Source organism: Parambassis ranga, chromosome 14 (assembly GCF_900634625.1).
Source record: "Parambassis ranga chromosome 14, fParRan2.1, whole genome shotgun sequence".
In the NCBI taxonomy this organism is placed as follows: Eukaryota; Metazoa; Chordata; class Actinopteri; family Ambassidae; genus Parambassis; species Parambassis ranga.
The window spans coordinates 8205336-8230095 of record NC_041034.1 but is presented as its reverse complement, the minus strand read 5'-3'; the positions used below and the strand labels follow the sequence as shown (position 1 = coordinate 8230095).

Below are 24760 nucleotides of genomic sequence, written 5' to 3'. Positions count from 1 at the left end.
TACAGCATATAATATAAAGACAAAAGCAGATTGACAGCACAGAAGGGGTTGATTGGACTGATTACTGAAAGGCACAGGGGCTGGGAGTAAAGTCACAGCTTCATCACATAACCTGATGATAAATTACTGATAAGCAAAAATCAAGTGAATTCGGAGAACAGAAAGTCTCATTGTGAGCAGCCTGACTTCTACCAGTCCCTGTGTCTTTCTCAGGCAGACGGATGGTTCTTTAGGCACCAGTTAATTTTCAACAACATCTAGAAATACTGGCTGAATCCAGATCTACCCTCAGCTCCACTCTCCCGAAACTTTCAGGGAGATATGTCAGAGTTCCGACACGTCTAAATGGGGAGGCGTTTTCTTAGAATATCCTTAAAATTTGCACGCTTCAGCTTTACTTCCACTTAGTGCATTAAAGGGGAATTTCATCATGCAGATTTCAGCAGCATCAAGAGTTCAATGAAATGCCTTCAAGTGTAATATAAAAAAAACAATCTTAAATTATAGTTAAGGTCATATTTTAAAGAAAGTATATCTGTATAATTTACAGCATTATACAAATACAGTTTAACAAATACTGTACAGTCAACAGTAAAAGCACTTTACTAGTACAACAAGAAAAATGCTGTTAATAAGTTACAATGAAAGCATTGGGGTAAAAAAATTTTCTTATAATGATACAATTTAGAGACCAACTTTTAAAGGTCATTCTGTTTCCAAAGAAAAGCTCATTCGGTCACGAAGAATAAAAAATCTTTACAAATCGTGAAGATGCACGCAATGACTGAAAAGATCAGCAATCAAAATCAAAAAGTACATGTAAAGTTTATAATACATTAAAGGTAGAGTAGATTTCATTCTGATGCACTTTTTGTTAAATTAGTGTAACTTCTCTTTACAACCAATTAGTTGGGCAGTTTCGCTTTAAAACGAAGAATATTAATCATCTGTGGAAGCTATAAAACGCTTCTGCGCAGGTGAGCCTCGTAGGATTGGCTTTTCATCAGCCAATCCTACGAGGCTCACCTGCGCGGAGTATTGGCTGGTTGTCACTCTTCCTGCTCTGCGTGCACCAGAGAGGTACGTGCATGATGGCCAAAGTCACAGACTGGTTGGGAGATGTGGCTTCGGGGTGAGCTGTGAGAGAAATGGGCGTGTTTACTTTCAAAATCTGGCTGACTCGCACTGAGTTTTCAAAATCTCCTACCCTGCCTTTAACATCTAAAAAGCACATGGATTGTAGTTGATATGAAAAGGCAAAAAAGAAAGCTATAACAACCAAACAAGACTATAAACATTTAAATATGAACAGTTCTAAGGATAATGGTAGTGAAAATAAGTGAAGCGAACTTAACAGACAAAGCTGCCAAGAACAAGTTTCGATTGAAACTAAACCAGAACCTTTGTGAATTTTTTTCCACAAGTAAAAAGCAAAAAAAAAATAGTGAAATGGACCCTAGGCTAAGAGAGTATCTGACAGAGGTGGAGAGATGTCACAACATCCATCAACCTCCTTAACGTCGTCACGTAAAGAGCAACTGTTTGACATTTAAATCTGAGCAGAAAAGATGCTTGTGTTGTTTTGACTGCAGACAGAAACATCTGCTGCTTTCACATCATTTCTTTTTTTTTTTTTTAAACCCAACATAGGTTAAAGCAAATGGCTACAAACATATCTGCAAATAACACAGTGACTAATTTAATTTCCTTTTAATAATGTGGCTGTTCTTTGGGAGTGGGGGGTTTAACCAGGCTGTGTGTTAAAAAAACTGACCATGTGCTCATGACCTGCACTGAGGCCCCTGACTGACACTGTAAACCACACAGCTTCAGCACTACCATACTAACAGGTAGACAGGTTTAAAAGCTGGTTTAAAAAACACCCACCAGTAAACTGGACATGGTAACAGATTTTTATCTCTGTAAACTGTCAGAAGTCTAGCTTGATGATTCTAGACAATCACAGATTCACTGGCTCAATCTATAAATTATAGTGATTGATATTCTTATTCACCCACTGGTAGCCAGATGGCTGCATGTGCAGCACAGCACACTGATCAAAGAGACAAAAACAGCTAGAGAGTAACATTCTTCTAGTTACAGCTTCAGGTAACGAAACATTATGTCAAGAGGAGTGCTGCAGCGCTCTGCATTAGGTCCATTTCCAATTATGTGTTATCGGCAGGTAAGTAGAAACAGACAGACACATGGGCCAGAAGGTGGCTCTGTCACAGTGTCTAGCCATCAATTTAATCAGCCTCCGTGTTAGAGGTAAAATAGGTGTGTGACGTTGTCTTGCCTCTCCTCTTTTTAAACCCAGGGCAGCAATCCAGGGCGCCTACACTGCACAAAGAGACAAATGTAGGTGCAACGCTCCCTAGGCCTGCATCAGTCTGTATCAGGGGCCGCTGCCAGCTTCCATGTCGCTGTCATCAGGGGCGCCTTTGTAACTTGGGCTCTTGTTCTGAAGTGCAGGCTCATATTTGCGGGGGGATGACCTGTTGGCAGCCTCACTGCTGTTCTTGATACCATAGAAGAAGTAGATTGCAAAACCTGGAGGGGGGCAAGAGGAAGAGAAAACCAAAGCAGGTTATGAAACCGCTGAAGAACAGACATTGAGCAGTCATTTCCTGTATTTGTGTTACATAGGCTTCTCAGCTTCAGAGTCACAGAACACGTCAGTCAAACGCACCGATAAGCATCCAGACGGTGAAGCGGCACCATGTTCCCCGGTCCAGTTGCATCATGAGGTAGATATTGACGAAAACACTGAACAGAGGCAACCAGGGTAGCAGAGGGACCTTCAGAGGACAGAGGCAGAAAAGGTTAAGAGAGAACAAAAGTATTTTCTGTAACAGATCTTTAGCTCCCAGGTTTAACAGCTACCTTGAAGGTGAGCGCCTCCTTGCTCTCCGGCTGCCTCCAGATAATGATGACACAAACAGCACAGAGCAGAGTCAAAATGACACAGGGCACCACAACACCTGGATGCCCACTGAGCAGCTGTGTCAGACAGTTGGCCAGGATGATGCACAGTACTGTAATGAGACCCGCTGCAGACAGAAAGGGAGAGAAACATCCTTGATATGGTGTCGACAAAATACGGAAGTAAGTGGCGTTTCTATTTCACTCTGTAACACACTTACAAATAATAGCAGTGGTAGCATAGACGATGTTGCCAGAGGTCTGTGTTGGAGTCTTTCCACTTGGGCAGAAGAGCAGCCTGAAAGTAAAGGTCTCTCGGAGTGGCCTCTCCTCGGTTTCCATGCCGTACTCATCGCCGCTGTCCCCTCCACTTATGGCCACCTTTTCACCTTCTACCAGCTCAACCAGCTTCTCTGTCTGGCTGGATGAATTCAGGTTACCAGGCTGATACCTGTAGAGGGAAAAAATTCATACTAAGAAAATTGGCAGTATTGGCTGAATTCTAATAGAAATTGTTTGTTCCTAATTTAAGAAGGAGTGTGTAAACCTGTGTAATGGTTGCGTTTTAGCTCAATGCACATTATGGTATAACTATGGTTTTAAATGGGCTTTAAATGCCAATGGCATTAGCTGCTTGAGGGAATTTACAAAATGAATCCAAATACAACACTCTGTTTACAATGTGCTGGTAGGAAATAAAAGGTGCCTACCTGAGAATGAGGACACAGATGGCCACTAGAGAGTATGCCAACAGAGTTCCTATGGACATGAGGTCAACCAGAGCTGCCAGGTCAAACAGAAACGCCATCAGAGCTGCAAGGAAAAGCACAACACTGTGTAAACACAATATTAAGCATCTGTGCTTTTCCTGTAGTGTTATTGATCCTGAGCCGACAGCCTGTCACACAGAGCTGACACAGAGCAAACTATTAATGACCACTCTAGACAGCAGGAGGTTTGGCACAGGACAGGAAGCCTGAAGCAATGAGAACATTACACAATAAAAGACACATAGATAAAGGTTGCTGTCTTGCCTGCAACAATGCCAGAAGCAATGGTGGCCAGGAGAGGGGTCTTTGTGCGTTCATTCATCCTGGACAGAACACGGAACAGCAGTCCATCCTCAGCCATGGCGTAAATAACACGGGGCATGGGGAACATGGAGCCAAGGAGACTGGAAGCAGAGATCAGCTGTTAAGACTGTGCTTTAATCATCACAGTGATATGTGCAAGAAACAATTTTACTCCCCCTCACCTGGTGGACAGAGCACACAGAGAACCCACGGCTACGATGTATCTGGCAGGAGCCCAGCCGACGTAGCTGAAAGCCTCAGGCAGGGGACTATCAATGTCCAGCTGGTAGTACGGCATCATCAGAGTCAGAGCAGCAGACACACCAAAGTAGGCAAAAAAACAGATGAGCAGGGAGGCCACAATGCCAATAGGAATGGACCGCATTGGATTCTTTGCCTCTTCGCCTGCGGGCAACAAAGCAAGAAGATCACACCTTAGCTGCACCCAATTAACCCTTGACGGTGCTGACACATAGAGCAAGCTGTTTCACATTTTACTTACTGTTGCATAACAATACTACAGTGCTATGATATTAGACAACAGCAAAATTAAAAACAGTTTCCACTATTGTTACGTGTCTTAGGTTCTTATGTCCCAGGACATGTCTTGTGTTGTGCTCCAATACGTGTAAGAATCTTTATGACTTTATGACCATGTTTCTGCTGGGAACACTCACTTGTTGTAGCAATGCAGTCAAAGCCCACAAAAGCATAGAAGCAGGTGGCGGCACCAGACAAGACTCCAGTGAGGCCAAACGGAGAAAAACCACCCTCGCCAAACTCCTCCTCCTGTCTGAGTGGTAGAAGAAGGAAAAACACACTGTTTAAACACTGCTGAGACAAAAATTAAAGTTTACAGTCTGACAAAGTAAGCTGCCAAGTACTGACTTCCAAGGCAAGCTGCTGTTGGTGCGATTTTTGAAGTCGATGTAGTTTTGTTCTGTGAGATTCCAGTTGGTCGTGTCTCCCTTTACAAAGCCAGAGATGATAATAAACCCCAGAACCACCAGATTGATGCCAGTGAAGATCTTATTCACCAGTGCCGACTCACTCACGCCAAAGGCCAGAAGTCCTAAGGGCAGAAAAGTACAGAGAGAGAGAAGAGAAAATTCATATCCAGCATCAATAACAGCATGTCCTGTTATGTGGGTGGTTCGTACTTCATCACTTCCAACAAACCATCAGTCAGCGACACTGTGCCTCAAATTATTTCTTTTTAACACTGCTACTGGCACGACACACTAGCTGCAACATTACTGTGACAACTGTTCTGGACGTTATGCAATGATTTTAATGCAACAGCTGTGTTTACATGGATTGCAATGATCAAATTGAGGGTGCCTTGAGACTGTGTTGAACTGATAAGAACCTTTCACCCAAGAGAAAAAAGGGCTAACATCTGGCTTTTGTCCTTGGTTGGGATGGGATCCACTTGTGAACCAGTGAGAATAATGGTCAAGAATGAGCATAGCAAACTCACCAGTGAGCAATAGAACCAGGATGAGAGCGAACAAGTCAGGGTATTCAGCCAGCACACCCCCTGGAACCTTCATTTCCATAGAGGCTTTGAAGAAGCCTGAGATCTTCTGTTCGACGAGGCTGTCAAAGGTTGAACTCCAAGCTCTTGCCACACTGGCCGTACCTAATCAAGACGCAGAAATACAAATGATCAAACAATGTAATGACAGGAGGTGGTTTTCTACCTTCTTTCTGGAGATTTTAGTTAGTAAAATGGAGCTCACCTATAACATAGGAGAGGATGAGATTCCACCCTGTGATAAAGGCCCAGATTTCTCCAACGGTTACATAGCTGTAGAGGTAGGCAGACCCTGTCTTGGGAACACGGGCACCAAATTCGGCATAACACAGGCCAGCCAGCATGGAGGACAGAGCAGCAATAAGGAAGCACAGGACAATAGCAGGTCCTGCCTTTTCACGGGCGACCTCCCCAGCAAGGACGTAAACACCAGCACCTAATGTAGAGCCCACCCCTAATGCAATGAGGTCCAGGGTGGACAAGCAGCGGGCAAACTGGGTGTCTTCACCGGAAAAGTCTAATGCCCTGCGACGCAGCAGGGTTTTGCCAAAGTTGGACAGCATGTTGGCCATATTTGCTGTGACTGTGTGTGGGCGCAGAACCAGGCTATGTGTCTTAAATCCTTCGTGTGGGTGTGCGTGATTGACACAGCTTAAAAACAACACGTGTGACTGGACTGTGCACAGCGAGTGAGGGCAGATGGGATAGGTAAATCACGTCTTATTGGTCCGTTGGCGTAGGTGTGTTCACTTAGGCAACAGTCACAGAACAGGAAGCAGCAGGTCTGTGGTCACAGTATTTTGCAGGAGCAGATTAGGACCTGTGAAAAAACAAAAGAAAACAAGAGCTGAAAACAGGGCACTATTCAGTAATTGCCAAAGCTTACACTTCTGGCACTCCGAGAGATTATAATTTTTATGAAACCAAACACAAATTCTCAGTGCGTTTCTCACAGCATATATCCACTTTGAAACAGATCTCCCAGCTGAGCTACACAGGTCAAATAAGATCACATACAATATCTCAGTGGGAGGTGCATTTCACATGCACGCAGGTAACACCAGAGATTTCCAAGAATATTCTTCTTTAAAAAGAAAAGGATGAAAAAAAGACATCTCAGTGCATGTGAACTTGTCCAAATACCAGTTACGCAATTTCCAGGAATTCATCCCTTTTTACAGCTTAGTAACACATCATGAGACACAGTGGGGCACAACTAGACCTCATGAAGAGGAGAATGCTGAATGCTATCCTGCATGATTAAACCCAACTTTAATACCGCCTCGACAAATAAACCTGAAGCAGCACACACCCCTATAAAAACAAAGAACACCTACACCACTCCCTACCTATCAGAAAGGGTGCCCTACTCCTGCTGTTATGTTTTGTCAGCAGATACACGCAGATTGGAAGTCTGGGAAAGCCAGAGGCTGCGTAGGAATGACGGCAGGTTGAATTCAAGCTAGTATCAACAAGGGAGAAGAGGACAGCATGAACCTACAGCTTGATATGAGGAACCAGCTGTGAAAGAAAAAAGGTTGATATATATATATATATATATATATATATATATATATATATATATATATATATATATATATATATATATATATATATATATATATATATAACCTTTTCTGTATATATATACAGACTTGTGACTGTACTCTTCCCTTTTTTGAAAAGTAAAATAGTTTTACTGCTTGTTGCATGTATTATCAAATGACTTAAATAATATAGACAAAACAGCAGCATACTTTCTGTCAGCGTTATCTAGTTCAGGAAAGGCTGAATGATAATGATTACACAAGTGAGCGCACACTCAGTTCACAACAAACCAAGGACACCGAGCACTGCACTCACAGACTGACGTAGATCACCGATGCAACTCAAAATCTGAGGTTGATGACACAAGCATGTGTGTCAAACAATGCCTCAAGGTAAAGTGCCTAATGCAACACAGGTTAATAACCTTTCTCTTCAGCGTGTGCACAAAGTACACAGAAAAACACCCTGTAGAAATATGCTTTTTTTTTTTAAATACTTTAGTAATCCCAGAGGGAAATTGTTTAAAAGCAGTGTCATACAATGACTAGCAAGGCGTGGTAGGTGGCAATATGTACATTTGTAACCTTTAAGTGTAGTCACACAAGTGCTGAGATTAACACATGTAAAATACAATAGTGCTATTCTACTAGGGTTGGGCGCTATTGGCAAAAAAAAATTAATCACGATTAATTGTGGCATTTAGCCGATAACGATTAATTTGATGATTAATTGATGACAATTGCACTTACGTGTTTTTACTCTAAATCGCCACATTGTTCTAAAAAGATTCTGACAACTCATCAGTCAAGTTAACTACTTCATTCTAACAGGTTAAGCTGGTAAGTAGTGATTAGGCACAAACAGGCCATGTTTGAAATATGTATTGACAACAGATGCACAAACTGCTTCAAAAATAATAATGAAGCAAACATTTGTCCAAGCAACTTTGTCCTTCAAATGTTCTTATCTTAAGGTCACAGAGCAGTGCATGTCAACATTAAAATTAAACAGTACAAATAAGTTCAGAAAAGTCACATCAGTGATTATTTCAAGTTAAAAAATGTGTCTGTGCAAATGAACCTGTGACTGCAAGCAATCCAAGCAAACATCCAGTTACTATGGCAACAACCAACACTTCACACCTAATGCATGTCTCTGAACCACTGCCTACCGCCATTATTGTTATTGTGGGCTCACATGTGCGCGCTTGTGGGTGATGGTGAGAGTACGTCGCACACAAAAATGCGTCAACATGACGAGGCACTAATCTCCGTAATCGATAAGTGGCAAATATTAATCGGTGACAGTTTTTCTGACGATTAATTGCACACGATACGATTTTGCACACGCCTACACATTTAGGAGTCCCTTCTTCATGCTCCTCATTTTTTCCCTTTTCAGAGGAAAGTGTCACAAAATAAAGTTGACTCCATAATTTTTAGACTCTGAGATGCAACACAGAATCAAACATTTTGCACATTAAGAAGTGTGTGAGAATATGTGAGTGTGAATGGCCTGAAGTAACAATCCAACATTTGACTTGGTTAAAATGGTTTGATGCATTGTGATATCTTAGTGTTTTCCCTTTTGTTTTTATAGAATCACTGAGATCACAGGACAATTCATTCAAAGTGACAGAAATGCTATGATAATTACATGTGACAACGCAGTGTGCCGATGTTATCTTATCTACAAAGAAATACTACACTGTTCAATAACTACTACACCTAAGACATTCATGTCTAATCATTAACAGTCAGCAAAATAGACTATGACTATGGTTTACAAGTCAAACCCGCAGTGCTGACCTGTCTGACTGTAGGAGTAAGGAAGGCTTATTGTTGTGATTTTATCATACTATGTAAAAAATTGGAACTGACTCCAAAAAGGAGCCTTGAGGTCAGAACCTGGGAGGTCGCAGCTGCATCATGTCTGAGTTTTTAAATGCCGTGACACCTGATTCCTTTCCATGTCAGGCCTATCAGTCACTCGTGGAGAAGTGAAACCCTAACCCCACAGCACAGACCAGGCTGACCAGCCACAGCATGGACATCCATCAAAAGGTCAGACAAAAACATCCTCATTAAAGGTGTGAAACTGAAGGAAATGGTGCTAAAAGCAAGGCGTTCTGCCTTTAAAAGAGACCTGACCCCCCCCCCCCCCCTCCAACCTTATTATATAATTAGAACAAACAGCTTAAAGCAAAAAACTCCACATTTTCTGGATTTAAATTTCATCCTTCCTCAAGAGGTGACACCAATTCAACAAAGGTGACTAAGAGAGGAAAAACTGTGGATACACTCAATTGCACTTACATGGTTTTGACTATAAATCACCACATTGTTGTAAAATGATACTGACAAATCATCAGTCAAGTTAACTACTTCGTTCTAACAGGTTAAGCTGGTAAGTAGTGATTAGTCATCAACCAGCCATGTTTAACAGATGCACAATGCACAAACTGCTTCAAAATAATAATGAAGCAAACATTTAGTAACTTTGTCCTTCAAATGTTCTTATTTTATCTTCTGTAGCCAGTATTGTTGCGCTTTCTTCGGCTTTCTTCGTACTCTGGCTTATGGTGACAGATGGTGAACCTCTGTTAGGAACATGCTGCTCCGCATCATTTAACTGAATACCACTGCCTTCCGCCATTATTGTTATTGTAAGCTCACATGTGCGCGCTTGCGGGGTGATGGTGAGAGTACGTACGAGGCACTAATCGTCGTAATCGATAAGTGGCAAATATTCGGTGACAGTTTTTCTGGCGATTAATTGCACACGATACGATTTTGTACAAGCCTATGTGAAACTGAAGGAAATGGTGCCAAAAGTAAGGCTAGTCGTCCTGCCTTTTTACATAATTAGAACAGCTTAAAGCAAAACTGGATTTTAATTTCATCCTTCCTCAGGAGGTGACACTAATCCAACAAACAAAGGTGACTCAGAGAGGAAAACTGTGGATACACCTCATACCTAAACAATTACCTAAAAGGAGGCAAGTGTGTTTTGTTATGATCTAATTTTGGACATTTTCATAGCACACAGGATACTGTGTGTACTACTACAGTTCTCACAATGTTTCAGTACAATGACAAGATTCTATTAATACCACAAACTCAACATAACCTAATAATCAAAGCATTTTAGTCTTATTATTTCAAAAGAGAATATCCTGTCTTGTACAGTTAAGTGTTGAGAGGGAAAAAAAGACAAACACAGTCAAACAATGAAATAAAAACATGACAGAGAGCACCTGACGACTGTGACAATAAACAGTCAGCTCTCTGAAGAGTGATGGGAAACTGGTACATGGTGGAAACGGCTCCCACTCCCCTCTTGGTCCGACACTGAACTGAGATCTAAGGACACCAGTGTTGTGTTGATAAACATTTATCACCAACCTTCTGTGCCCAGCTGGCTGTGATCTCCCCAGAGGATCACTCTGCACTGCACACACCTACACTGGGGACCAAACTGAAACTACACAAGATGGAAGACAAAGTGTAATTAAGTATTGAGAAAACGAGGCTCCGTAACCCTCGATGCTGCCAACACGTCACACTAATCTTTTCCTTGTGGTTTTCACAAGTATGTTTGTGTAAGTGGGGCAAGTTTACCAGGTAGGTCGGACGTGTGGCTCACAAGTGTGCCATCTGCATCCCCTAGCACACTTACACACATACAAAAAAAAAAAAGAATGTGATCTGCAGCCATTGTTCCTGTTATGAAAACACATGCACAAGGCTTTCACTTAAAAGCAAGTATTCAATGTGAACACAGCCCGTTTCTGTATCTTTGTTTACAATTCAGTCAGATCTTATTATTTTGACTAAAAAGGCTCTTTATCCTGAAGGACTATGACCAACAACTCACGCCAACAGTGCTCCGGTTACAACAGGCTTCAGGGATAATGGTCCTGTTACTTGACTTAGCATTGCTGCAACTGCTGCCACAGACTGTAAGAGGATTATTTGGAGAAGTAACAAACCTGCTAACCTCATTATAGCCTGTTGCTGCTCCTTCTCCTATACACATACTAGCAACGCATGGCTTTGTTTTGACTTCCACTGTGAACAACACGTACGCTGCTACCTGTAAGTTATATAGTTGTCCATCACAAACTGGAATTCACCACAAAATGAAAACATGAAGCCAAGTCCTGATATTAACGAAGGACAGTGAGTTATACAAGAATTAAAACTGTGTTTTATTGTTTTTGTTCCTGTGCTGTTATCTGTGGGACCCGGCAACTGAACAAAAGGACATGTCTAGGCAAAATAAAAAAATATAAAAAAATAAATAAATGTGCCTTTGCATAACCCTGGAAGGCACACTATATCATGACAGAGGCAGTCAACCATTCTTTAAGACACAACACAATGGATTTCCAGGTGTTTGAAGTTGTGTGTGTGAACAGTTGTTTTTTTTTGAGCCGGCAATATATGTTTATATGTATAAACTCTACACTGCAGTTTCAGATAAAGGCTGTGGCGTCTGTGTGGAAATGCGTTTGTGTACGTTCGTGTGGATGGACCAACCACTGAGACTGAACTGAACGACCCTTTTAAATCACCTGGCCAGAAACCAACACTCCTGCCAAAAAACTGCCCTCACTGCAAAATGGAATGTGACAAACTGAGAACTTGTTCACTTTCCCATGACCAGTGCTACTGACATTAACAGAACAGCAGGACAAATTTGTGCTGCAAGGATAAAATGCCAGCTTGGAACAGACACACGCCAAAATGTGGTTACTAAGCAGCAACAGAACACCGGTCAAATAAATGATATGTGCAGAAAAAAAATGGAGGAAATTTAATTAGGATCCGATAAGACAAATCTGCCCATTTATCTGATGTGGCAATGTATTAGAACTCGGAGGAGACACGGTTGTGTCGGCTCCCAGGGTGTGGTGCACAGCTTTCCTGTCATGACACACAACACATTTTCTGGTTAACTTCACTGTTTTGACCCATTTTACTGAGCACAAATAACCTGACTAATTAAAAACATGCAGGTAATCCTCACAACAACATAACAAATTGTAGCAAAATAAGTTGTTGTTATGAGCAGAACTGGTGATGATATTATGCCCCAGGATCTGATTACATCTAATATAGTATGTACTGTAAGAGACTAAAAAAGGTGTGTATAACATTCAGATAACACTAAAACAACAATGAAACGGTTGCAGTGTTGCACTAGAGTACCTTTAAATGTGCCCTATTTATACTAATACTACAGTTACATTCAAGTCTGCAAACAAGTAAAATGTGCCATTTCCCAAAAGTATATGGGGGTTGTAAGATTTCTTGATAAAGTAACCTGCCCGGTTAGTCCAAACTACAACGCCTCACCACCTAACCCTGCCAAACAAGTTTGAACACCACGTAGTAGACACATCCCAACTGTTGTCATCGCTACATGCCAATGTCACTATAATTGTAATTGAAGTATAGCTTTCAACCGAGGGCTGATGGATCAAGCTCGGTTAACACCCTGAACGGAGGCAGCGTGCCAATGAACATTACCCGGAAGGCTGGCATCCGCACACGCTGCGTGTCGGGGCTACTGGTTTAATTTAAACCAATGTGAAATAAACTACTCTTACACACAAGCAGGGGTAAACAAACTGAGCCAGGTTTAGCTGCCCTTTTTTCGATGATGGTCCACCTGACAGATGGTCAAACACCAGCTAGCTACGTGGCTCTGGTTGGAGATCGTGTGGTGCTAAAGTGTTGCCTTCATACATTTTGTAAACGTAGTAAATACCAAGAATAAACTCACAGCTGACGTGTAAAGCAGCGACAAATACAGTTAGACTTGTGGAAAATGCTGCCGCACTAACATACGATGATAGCTGTAGGATTTGACATGGTTGGTGATTGGATTTAAATATAAGTAAAAGTAACATTAGATTTTAGTGCTATATCTAAACTCGCTCTTATAACTCAATGTATTATTATATTGCGTCACTCACGGGGAGACACGGGGAGTGATGCTGGACCAGAGAAACACGCACGACCAAAATAAAAGCACAAGATGCGTTTTAAACTATTTAGATTCTTGAAATTCAGTGCTTTTAGGGGTCTTTGAAAGCACCATTGCGGTCACCCCACGCCTTAGTAGCATTGTAGTAGCACAAAGCGCTAACCGGCAAAGGGCACATTGTTTAAAATACACAAAATGTTCATAGTCTGAATAAAAAATACTATTTCTAGCGCACCGTTACATCAGTGTTGAATTTACTGACAGTTGTTATTGTTTCGTGAGGCGGTTTAATTTGACATTTGAGCGGGGAATCAGCTGATGTTGTTAGTATTCTACGTAACGTTACCCCGGAAAAAAAACCTAATACAGAAGCAGAAACTTGAAACTTAACAAGAGATGAGCAGTGTGGAAAAACGTTTCAACTCTTTTCTTCTCATTTTGTGAACGCACTGTTGGAGATTTGTCTGTGTTAATACTCTTGTTTTCATTCATTGCTATGGCCATTACAACTGACAACACACGAGGAGGATTGCATCAGTCTACTTAACGTTAGTAACCCCTCAGAAATACGCTTAGAACACGACGTGAAATTACAAATTAGAGCCTTATTGTGTAAATATAAAGTGAAGATAATTACCTTTATTGTCTTCTGGTTGATAAAAAGGACACGACGGCAGGATAAGGGTGTTTCTTCGTGAGCACGCTGATGAAATATCCCGCTCGCTGGTGCCGTGTGTGGTTTTGATCTTCCGCGATGGAGGCGTGTACAAACAAACTGACGCAACGGAGGAGGGAGTTTCCACTTATGAATGAAGGCTCGAGCGTACGAGGTGTCCTAACGTCACGACAAATGGCCACAGGCAATAACAAATATGATATAAGATCTTACATAGCAAACATATACAGAGATATAAACAAATTCAATCGCTGAAGGGACCGAAGGCGGAAGCAATGTATCTGTTTCCATATATGGAAACAGCGACACGCTTTTATGTCGCCGCTACAGTGATCACGTGGTTCGTGTAAGCCTCAATAGTTCCATACAAACTGCATGCTGCCGTTTACTTCTATGGGAAAGATAGCAGCGAGCGTCTTATTTCATGACACTCGTTGTCAGTTATGCTTTTGAGTCTGAAAGTGCTGCATTTATTACTTTGAAAGTGTTAAATCGGGAGGGAAAGGTTAGCTCGGGTAGAGCTGTTTTACTCCACTGCTCTGGTATAGACCTCCAGACGCAGATACAGCCGCCGCTGCTTTGTTGCACAGATTAACAGAGGAGGGAAACTAAACTTTCATGTGCATGTGCACTCAGTGACCTGAAACCTCGCAGGGTTTGTGTTGGTGTCAAAAAATGTGTTTTTCAACATTTATTAATGAGGGAGAAAACATTCAAATCTGTGTCCTGTGTATGATGAAACTCATAATGAAGTCAAATAAACCTGATGCAACATAAGCCCAAAGTGGCATCAGCAGCACTATCCTCTGACCTTTGTAATGTTTCCAGGAGGTATTGAGGAAGGCCTGCTGCTTTTTATTTGATTATTTAACTCATTATTATCTTATTAATTAATATCTGCTAAAAAATGCAGAAGCACATTACCAGCTGTGCTGTCTGAAAGACCGTTTACCTGCTGTGGATGCTGACAGACACGCTGTGAATGTGGATGGATGAAAGGTTGTATGTATGTCATCCTAAACCTCCAGAGCTGGAGCAGTTTGGAGTCTCTTGAGTCATAATATGCAGAAGCTTTATCAGAATATGAACATGTTTACATTTAGTTTACATAACCACCACACCAAGCTTCCAAACACATGTAGCTCACAGTAATAATAATTTTTATTATTGTTGATGTTTTCCATGCTGCCACTCTTTTGTTTATGTGCACAACATGTCTTCAGTAGCCACTATCACATGCCAGGAATGGATTGATCTTGGTACATAATCTATGGGATTATTGTTCAGTAATTTCACAGCATCACTTAAAGCACTGAGGGCTCAGGATTACCTGTCTGAATAGCAGAAAATCACACCAGATAAAGACCGACCACCCTTCATCTTTGACTGTTGGGATGGAACTCTTCTAGTCATATAGACCTCTAACAGCACACACACCATGAACTTGAACTGCTCCAGTTTTACTTTTAACACTTTACTTTTTGTGCTTTAAAGGTTAATAGTGAAGAGTTAAATGACAATAAAAGGATACAGACAGAGGTAAATGTGAATAACTGGATTTATATGTTGCATTCTCGCCTTCCCCGCCCGGCGCTCTCTGCACTGCTCGTCTCACCTTTTGTAGTTGCCCAGTCACCCTGCTTTGGGTTGCTCTTTCAATTTACTTCCACTTTATCAAGTTAACCCAACTGGGTGTCTCAGCAAAAACAACAAGTGTCCGGACTGCACACTGGGCTTCACAGTTAAAATGGCTAACAACAACAGCAGCTAATCTCTGCCTTGGCCCTGCGTGCCCATCCTGTCTGCCCACTTCATTACTCAGGACAAGGCCAGCACATCAAAGCCCGCTCTTTCTAGGTCACAGATGAGAAAGGTCACGGCCGCTGCTCATTGAAAAAATAAGAATTTAAGCAATTTTACAAATAAAATATTGCTCTGATTTTTTTCTTCACAATTATGGAATCATTCTTTTCATATTCTTACAGACCTCATGTAGTTTACTGCAACAACCTGCTGCTGATAATTTCACTAAAAAACATACAGTGGTGTCCAGTTACAGTCATGCCAGCTTTGGCTTGTCTGCAGTCCAAGGTCTGCATCACAAGATCACTATTCCGGGACAACTTTAATCCACCTGTGGCCGGAATTTAATCCCTGCATTTCCTAGAGACCAGCAGCAGCAGCAAGAAAACGATTAGAGGACCGTAAACTTCAAACACACACAAACTTCAATATCATACTGACACAATGCTGTCTTTGTTTGGATTTATAGAACATGAACTACACAAACCAAACATTTAGAGCTGTATGTGCCAGACAAACAGGAAGTGGTGTAATGATTCCACTTCATGTCCAATTCACCTGTTTTTTAAAATCAGGAATGCCACAACGCACTATTCTCACGGGCGGGTCTTATTCTGCTGCTGCTGGTTTATCTGTTAATAAAAACCGCCAGGCTAGGCCACACACACCACACCAAAATCCCCATAATATTTACAAAAACACAGAGGAGTCAGAAATCGATTGTTTAGAGTTCACGCTGTATTGTAGGCCGAGCTCAGGTGATCAGCTCGTGCACACAAACAGCGCGACACAACCGGTCTTTTCCCCCAAAGTTTCTCCCCTGTACCCCCAGAGTTTAGTGCAACCCGATCAGTTCCCAAATAATATATACAAAATATTTACAGTTCAGAGTTCGAAAGAACGGTCCAAATGAACCCGTGTCCCTCCGTGAGGACAAGATCAGCAGTTCCTCGGTGAGACACCCACACAGTGTCTGAGGGATTTTGCTTATGACCACCGGGCACTCTGTTTGAAGTGGCGTGCAGATATGCCAGAGGAGGAAATAGTGTGACGCATCCTCAATGCCTGTAACCCAAGGCTGGCTAGTGGTTTGCGAGGCATCGTCTCTACTGTGGAGCAGTTGGTTAAGGTTGGCTCTCTGATTGAAAAGGACTGTAACAATCAACCTTTACAATGTCATTCTTCAAAAAGGCTTCAACCTTGATATGTACGTAGAAGTTAGTTTCTCAGTTGACTAATAAATATTTTTATTCCACAAAAGGCCAGAAATGGGTAAAAATTGTACTTGTGTTGACCAACACAACATAGCCGGTTCCACTCATCCACACAAAGGAACAGAGTTTACTGTTATGGAGTAGGGCTGCAACTAATGACCAGTCGACTAATAGTCAACTACTTTGGAGCATTTGTTGTTGATTCATGCGCCTCTGTGCTTCAATGTATAAAGCTGAAAATCGGTTTATGCTTCAACAAAGTGTGTGTGTCCGCTCATTCCCACATCTGCCACCGGATCTACATGGTCACTCCACACCGACCATGAGCGGACGGCTCATCCCTGGTTTCGAACCCAGAACCTCTTGCATCTAATGGGCCGATCATCCCACTACACCAAGAGCCAGAGAAGCATTCTCTATTGCAAATGCATTACACCTGTATGGCATGCGATGACATCACCAACGACCCATCGACTACTAAATTAGTTTTTGACATATTTTGCCGTCGACTATTAGTTGACTAGTCAGTGCAGCCGCATTTCTACTTCTTTATAGTGCCATCAAATATTTATATTTTATTGACCAAACATGTACTTTTTCTAGAGATACACTTTGTGTTGTCAGTGTGTCAGGGTTTAACCTTTTGCATCCGGCAGGCTTTCACAAACCATGTTTAAAAAAGCTCAACCTCATCATATCTTTCCAGCTCATTGATCAATTAGGTTATCTGCCAGTTTGCACCTGCTCGCCCCTCTCTCTCTCTCTCTCTGATCTCTCAGTGTGACACACTAACCGGGACCTGAAAGGTGAACACACTTTAACTGTACATGAACACAGACTCCAAATGGCAGGCAGCAGGAAAATTTAATAGGTGAACAGAATTAACAAGGAGGTTCCTCGTCACCCATAGCAAGAACTGCAATAATAATAATAATCATGTATTAATACATGTCACAATAATATCGATAAAAAGAACAGAAGAGCTGAAAACAAGCAGAACTTAGCCTTGATTTATAGATCAATAAACCAGATGCTGATTATGCCTTCAAACAATGAGATACTGTTCATATAATGAACTTCTTGTCACAGTGCTTAGATATGGTTATTTGCCTAACGTAACATTCCCAAACAGCCAATTTCTGACAACACGCAGCCATGATGATGATATAACTTAAAACAAAGAGTTAAAGAGTTAAAGTCAGGGGGAACGTGTGCTGACTCCAATGATGCGTAGCTGTCTTTTTCCCATGATGCTACATGTCGCTCAACTTTGGGGAGGTCATCATCAGAATCCCATCTTTGCTAGCGAAGGAAAACACCACTTGAAGCAGGAAACTATGATTCTTTTTAAACTCAATCAATGAAAAGGACATTCAAAAACATAATAATCATTGTAAAAAAAATCTGCCTTAAAATGACTCAAAATATGTGGAACATTTCATCTTCTTTTCACAATCACTACTGAATCAAAGTAATGTACATACAGGATGTGGAATGACTAAATGAAGACACAACATCATACATTTGTTTTTTTTTTGTTTTTTTACACTGAGTTCTCTTATGTGTTGTCCAGGAGCATTAGCTGTGTTTTTATTTCCCTACACCATGGAGATAATTATCAGTTCTGGCATTCCCATCAGCTTTATAATGATGTGATGTAGAAATAAATGTACATGGGGTAGGGGCAGCAGTCTGTGCTGTGTAAGAGAGAGAGAGAGAGAGAGATGAGAAACAATGTGCACACAGGCCGTTCAGTCAGCGCCCATTGAACACAATATACTGTCTGATGGGATTACACACAGAAAATATCACAAGATGAGGGGTGGCTCCATACAGCACAACAGCGCTATTCTTTCTCACACTTTTGATCAGCTTTGTCCATTTGCAGATTTTGTAACATGAATTTTAGGAGGCCATAACTTTAAGGTTCTAAATGTAAGGATCAGAAAATCCTGCAGCAAGGGCGTAGATTTGTTTTTGACATCGGTTGGCACCAAAGATTCCGACAAGTCTCATCTCGTATGTGTTTTGGTGCTGCCGTCCAACATGGCTACACACGTGACAGCAGGGAAAGGTACAGCCAATCACATTGGCCCAAATGTGTTGCAGTAGGACCAGAGCCCTTGATATAACACAGTCAGAATCAATATATCAGGGGATTTGGGTAGGACCGACGATAGGAGGATATCTATTGGTAGGACGCCAGAAAAGAATGGTATTTATCGTATTATTGGCAGGGACAATTTGGTAATCGCTTGACATTGGTGGGCACAGTGGTCCATGCTAAAACTACGCCCTTGAACTGCAGTCATAGTTTTCTACACAATCACAGTTGCTACCACTACCATTTAAAACTGCCACAGTAGTTGTGTAGGTCATGTTGCCACTGTGTGACAATAGATGCACAGCAGCTCCATGCTACACAGCTATGTTTCAGCTAGCTAACCACCCCTGCCTCACACCTCTGTTGGCTGGAAGAACACAGTAATCACATGACTTACTGCTGGCTAAAATCCCCATTGTTGGATGTATCAGCTCATGTTAGCTGTTGAGCTTAGCTTAGCTAGCTGTAGGCCCTACCCTAGCAACAATGCACAGGTCTAGCATTGGTTATTTCATATTGTGAGAGGATAAGGAACATACACATTTGGCATGCTAGCAACCACCGCAGCCAAATGAACCTGGGTGAATTACAGTGTGGTAGCTAGCAATTCATCCTTGTTAGCAGCCAAGCTAATGTTAGATCGTGCTGGCCTTAAATAAGGCACTTGCAGGTCACATTCTCTGAATTTTAGCAGTAATATCTGTCACAGTTGTTGCTAATAAAATATCAGCCTTTAGGCCATTGATGCAACAAGAGTCACGAGAGGCCTCGTTATTTGGTTAAAGTTCTGTTAAATCATTGGCAATAAAAGGCAATTAATACCCTTAAATCTACTCTAATTGTTTCATATAGAAGCAATATATCACATATTAGGCAACTGTCCCAGGGAATAAGGAACACACCAAGTAAACTGTTTCAGACTGACACTTCGTGGAGTGTAACTTACTCTTTCACATGTACGCAAGCAAAACAAATTGTAACAGCGGGTCTAACAAGTTAAACATAAACAGACAGGACTGCATGCAGTTTAAGCTGAGGCTGTGCAGCAGACTTCATCAATAAGCCATGATGCTTTTCAGGACTTGAATGTGACCAACAAGTGGAAAACAATACATTTATTTGCTGCTATATGTATGGACATTAAATTGAATTGATTAGTTCATTTGACATGATCTTGTCTGATGGACTGTGTGTGAGAATGTGAACATAAAAATGCAGGTTAAGGTCGATTTAGACATGAAGTTGGCTGCTTTGTTTTTTCAGACACAGATGCACAGTAACATACATCTATGTCTGAAAAAACAATCAATCGGATCAACAGCCTGAACAACATGAGGCATGTAAAATAGGACTAACACAAAGGTACTGCAAAGAAAGCATGCCGTGTGCCATGCAGCCAGTGATTAGTGTGCTTGATCATGACCATGTATCAATATTAGTAGAAGAGAAATGTTTCGGAGAGCTCAGGTTATGGGTGATGTACAGTACTCACTCCCTGCTAAACAATAGTTCACAGAACTCAAAAAACATTCATGGTGCTCGGTCTTCTGCAAGCCACATCTGATTAACTTCAGATTACCAGTTAAACCTTTATTTAAATGTTTAAAAGTGGGCTTGCAGAATGTTCTTTTCTTAAGTTTTATATTTTGAGATTAACTGAGTTTTTTTAAGTAACAACCAGCAACAACAATTTATATGATGTTAGCAGTGATTTTTTCTGTGAACTATCGCCTTTGTTTTTTTTACAGTGCCCATGCAACCACCTTAAACTTCTAGAAAGCTCGTAGAGAGGAGGAAATAAAACAAACTTACTTCATTCATACCTACGAAACAACAACAACAAAAAAAGAGAACACAACAGCATCAGTATCCTCATGTACAGTCTGCATGCGTTCCTATGTTACACATTAGCACCGGCACACATGTTTACACATTGTGCTACTTTATTCATGAATATGTGACACGTCTGAATGTATCGTACAGCAAACAGTCACGATACAACAGTTACTGAGAGGTGCTTTCCTTATTGTACAATTATAAAACAAATGCACAAGGAAGAGAGTCACTATTATCATTATCAACAAGTCCTTATGTGTAGCAGACAAATATACTCATAACTTTAAGATAAAGTGAATATGACTGTAATAGTATACAGAGAGAGAGAGACAGAGACAGAGAGAGAGAGCGAGAGAGAGAGAGAGACAGAGAGATTCATAGAAATAAGAGAAAGGCAAAGATTTATCCCCACACTTCAACCCAGTGGTGGAAAGTAACTAAGTATTTGTACTTCATTACTGTACTTAAGTAAAGTATAAATACATAAAACTTACTTAAGTAAAAATAATAGAGCATACTTTATACTTTTACTCCACTGCATTTCTACAGTGTTTGTAGTTACTTGTTACATTTGATGAACACAGTGCTGGACTGATGTGAGGTCAGACTCTGCATGGAGGTGGTGTCACGCTGCCAGCTGTGTTTTATAATGTGCCTTATTCATGATGCCGGTGCTCTGGCTCAGTTAGCTAACTAGTTAGCTGCTGTCTGCTAACACAAATCCATCCATTAATGTCTGATATGAATCATAACATGAATCTACAGCAGGAATACTTACACAGTAAAAATGCTGAATGCCTATTTTTAATCACCAGCCTCTCTGTTCACTTGATGCCCACAGCCTGCCTCATGACACACAGACCTGTCCATAGTGCGTGAGTACTTTTACTTTGAATACTTTAAGTACATTTTAAGTAAGTACTTAAGGCTTTTACTTAAGTAGGATTGTTGATGTAGCACTTCTACTTCTATTTGAGTTGATTTTTATTTTATTTTGCTGGGTAATTGTACTTTTACTTAAGTACCAAGCTTTAGTACTTCCTCCACCACTGGTTGAACCTCCCACCTGCCCGCCTCCCTCTATAACCCTAGTGTCGTACTTTTCCAGGAATGTAGTTACGATCGATGGTTTCCTCCTGCAGGAACATGTGCAGACAGCGCTCATTCTGGGCCAGAGGGTGACCTGCAATTCTACAGAAACACACACAGATAATAGACTGAATTCACTCTGTGCTCTTTTTCAATGCTGGATTAGTTACTCAGTGTGCTGCTGCTTTCTCAGACACAGATTACATTAAGCCTGGTGCAGGGCTCAGGTGTTTTGGCTAACTCTAGAGACACTGTGAATTTTCAGGCAAAGACAGTGTGCTGGGAATCCTGCACAGTCACAGCTTTGATACAGGCGCTTTCACATGTAACCACAGAAGAAGTGTCTCAGCTAGGTTTACCCTCCAAGTCCCAAGTTTTATGTGACGAATATGTTCAACTATATAAATATTGTGGCTGACCTGTTGATGAACTGCTCCAGGCCCGATCGCCGCTCCTCGATGAAGGACAACTCAAAAAGGCCCTCGTCTCCGCGGAACGGCAACTGTCTCTTCAGGGCTTTGCCCGGCAGAGGTGGTACTACAATCTGAAGGCAGCAGGAATCAACACACACACAATGAAAACACACACTCACTGTGCTGTAACGCAAAGCTGCAGACACATCCAACCTGCAAGTCTGAGCTTATCTGGACAGCAATATATATAAACATTAATGAAAATGGATCTCAGTTAAAGGTAGGGTAGGAGACTTTGAAAACTCAGTGAGAGTCAGCCAGATTTTGAAAGTAAACACGCGCCCCTTTCTCTCGGAGCTCACCCCGAAGCCACGCCTCCCAACCAGGAAGAGAGTGACAACCAGACAACTATACGCACAGGGGCACCTTGTAGGATTGGCTGATGTTTTTAGCGTTTTATAGCTTCCACAGATGATTAATATTCTTCGTTTTAAAGCGAAACTGAAGAAATAATCGGTTGCTATCGGATTGTAAAGAGAAGTTACACTAATTTAACAAAAAATGTATCAGAATGAAATCTCCTACTCTACCTTTAATACAGATTACACAGATGTCAGTCTGCTTTAACCGTTACTCACCTTACTGTCTCTTTCCAACTCATTCTTTAACCACTCAAAGTCACTGTATCTTCTCCTCACACAGGAATCCTTCATTTTGAAAATGGGAAGGTTTGTCTACAGAGAGAAGAAAAGAAATTTTTTAATTAATATTAAATTCTGTCATTTAAAAGACTGCTGAACAACTGGAAACATTATGACTCATATTAGTGCTGATAGTTGATAAATAAAAATACATCTCCCAGCATTCTCACTTCTACATTGGATCTGATTTGGCAACACAAATTAATATTGCTAAATCAATTTGACAATTAAAAATGTTTCATACATTTGCTCAAGAGAATATAGACAGATAACTGACACCAAGTGATCTCACTTAGGATATAGTTTGATCTAACTACCTCTGTGTTTGAGTAGTTACAGAATTGCTGAACCTTTTGCTTTCAATGATCCCCTGCTGTTAATAGTGTACACAGCAATCAATCAACACGGGGCATGATAGTAAAAGCTGATGTAGTCTGTGTCTATTAGTGGAGTCTGTGTGGACTGTTACATTATCAACTAACCACCTCTGCCATTGACCTGACTGTGTTGAAGAGAAAGAAAACTCTCAGCTGCTGAAAACAGAAAGTAAACTTTCCTGGGAAGCAGCTGTACCACAAAATGAAGATTTGTGAGGCAAGACACGACTTGTAAGTTGCACTTACGCAATTACTGTGTGTGTGTGTACTTAGTCAGCATCAGCTTCCTGAAGATGTTCTTAAAAATTAGCTGTGTGAGTGATTTTCTGCTGGACACTCCAACTGCCTGTCCACAGCAGGAGGAAGTTAAACTAAAACTACTACAGAGGTTACATGTTTTCTTGATATGTAACATAAATAATCATTATGAAGTCACGTAAACAATACTTAGATTACATTAGTGTGGCCTTCTCCCATAAAACCACCTACACTGTCAGCATTTAGACCCCACGCTATCAGTAATTAACTAGTATTGCTTATTAAAATGGCTCATATCTAGTCTGACACCATTTAAAACAGCTCTTGTATGCTGACAGCTAGTCCTCTAAGTCAATAAGTAGCTGTAACGTTAGCTGTAGGCTTGTCTTCTCGTACTCATTCGTTTCCCTACCTGTTTCACATGATATAACTAGCTAGCCACATAGCAGTTAGCTTAAAAGAGAATCAACGTTAGCTTCACATTAGCTAAATCTGTTTTCATTGTGTACGTTCGCGAAACTTCTACACACCGCCTTGCTAACTACACTAGTCTACTACTGGCAAAAACCAAAGGCTAGGCCCACTTTTAATCCCCGGTTCTTGATTTTTACTTGCGTGCCAGCTTGATCTACTCGGGGCGCCTTCCTCCGTGTTGACTTCAGTAGAGAGGCTAAACAAGCTAACCGACTAGCAGCAACACAGTAATTACCAGCTAGCTTAGACAATAAAAACAAGCTGTATTTGCTTCGACACCTACCTTCATGCGAACTTCGTAAGTTGTGTAACGGTTCCGTCCAACTCCAACGATTTGTGGATCATAGACATCTATTTCCAGAAAATTGCTGGGGGGACCGTAAGCATCCGTCAGGTCCTGGGGCTTGGAATTCAACCGGCGAGTGTCGGCCACCACAGGTTCTGACATTTTGTCGGGTGGTATGTTTTTTTTTTGGACAACCAGCGGAGAATAAACCAACTAAATACCCACAGAAGTCTTAAATCTCATCTGAAGACATCAACAGACAGCGCTAGCTGATCTTGTGAGAAGTCGCTGACTTGTGTCGCTCTCTTGCTGCGGGGGCCAGCCGCCCTGCGCCTTACCCTGCTCGGATCTGAGAAATGCGTTGACTCAGTTCCGTGCTGTGCGGGACAATCTGCGCTCCCTCTATCGGGCGCACGGATAACTGGACTGGGCAGGCTGGACAGTTGATTTAA

At 41.4% G+C, this 24760-nt stretch overlaps 2 protein-coding genes across 3 annotated transcripts; both read right to left on the bottom strand.

Moving 5' to 3' along the window:
* Window positions 1-1142: 1142 nt before the first annotated feature.
* On the bottom strand, window positions 1143-13842 carry slc7a3a (solute carrier family 7 member 3a). Its single transcript, XM_028421395.1, has 12 exons — window positions 13715-13842; window positions 5741-6355; window positions 5479-5640; window positions 4887-5070; window positions 4676-4791; window positions 4181-4403; window positions 3960-4099; window positions 3636-3738; window positions 3147-3376; window positions 2887-3053; window positions 2693-2801; window positions 1143-2553 (listed from the first exon to the last, which is right to left on the bottom strand). Exons 2-12 carry the CDS (start codon window positions 6105-6107, stop codon window positions 2399-2401), a joined length of 1956 nt encoding a protein of 651 aa, XP_028277196.1. The 5' UTR covers window positions 6108-6355; window positions 13715-13842; the 3' UTR covers window positions 1143-2398.
* Window positions 13843-17615: 3773 nt separating this feature from the next.
* On the bottom strand, window positions 17616-24675 carry snx12 (sorting nexin 12). Of its 2 annotated transcripts, XM_028422494.1 has the most exons (6): window positions 24306-24675; window positions 22851-22946; window positions 22219-22343; window positions 21811-21901; window positions 20687-20697; window positions 17616-18467 (listed from the first exon to the last, which is right to left on the bottom strand). In XM_028422494.1, exons 1-5 carry the CDS (start codon window positions 24468-24470, stop codon window positions 20692-20694), a joined length of 483 nt encoding a protein of 160 aa, XP_028278295.1. In that variant the 5' UTR covers window positions 24471-24675; the 3' UTR covers window positions 17616-18467; window positions 20687-20691. The 2 variants fall into 2 exon arrangements, with proteins under 2 accessions (XP_028278295.1, XP_028278294.1); XM_028422493.1 differs by lacking the exons at window positions 17616-18467; window positions 20687-20697 and having other exon boundaries at window positions 21799-21901.
* Between the last annotated feature and the right edge of the window lie 85 nt (window positions 24676-24760).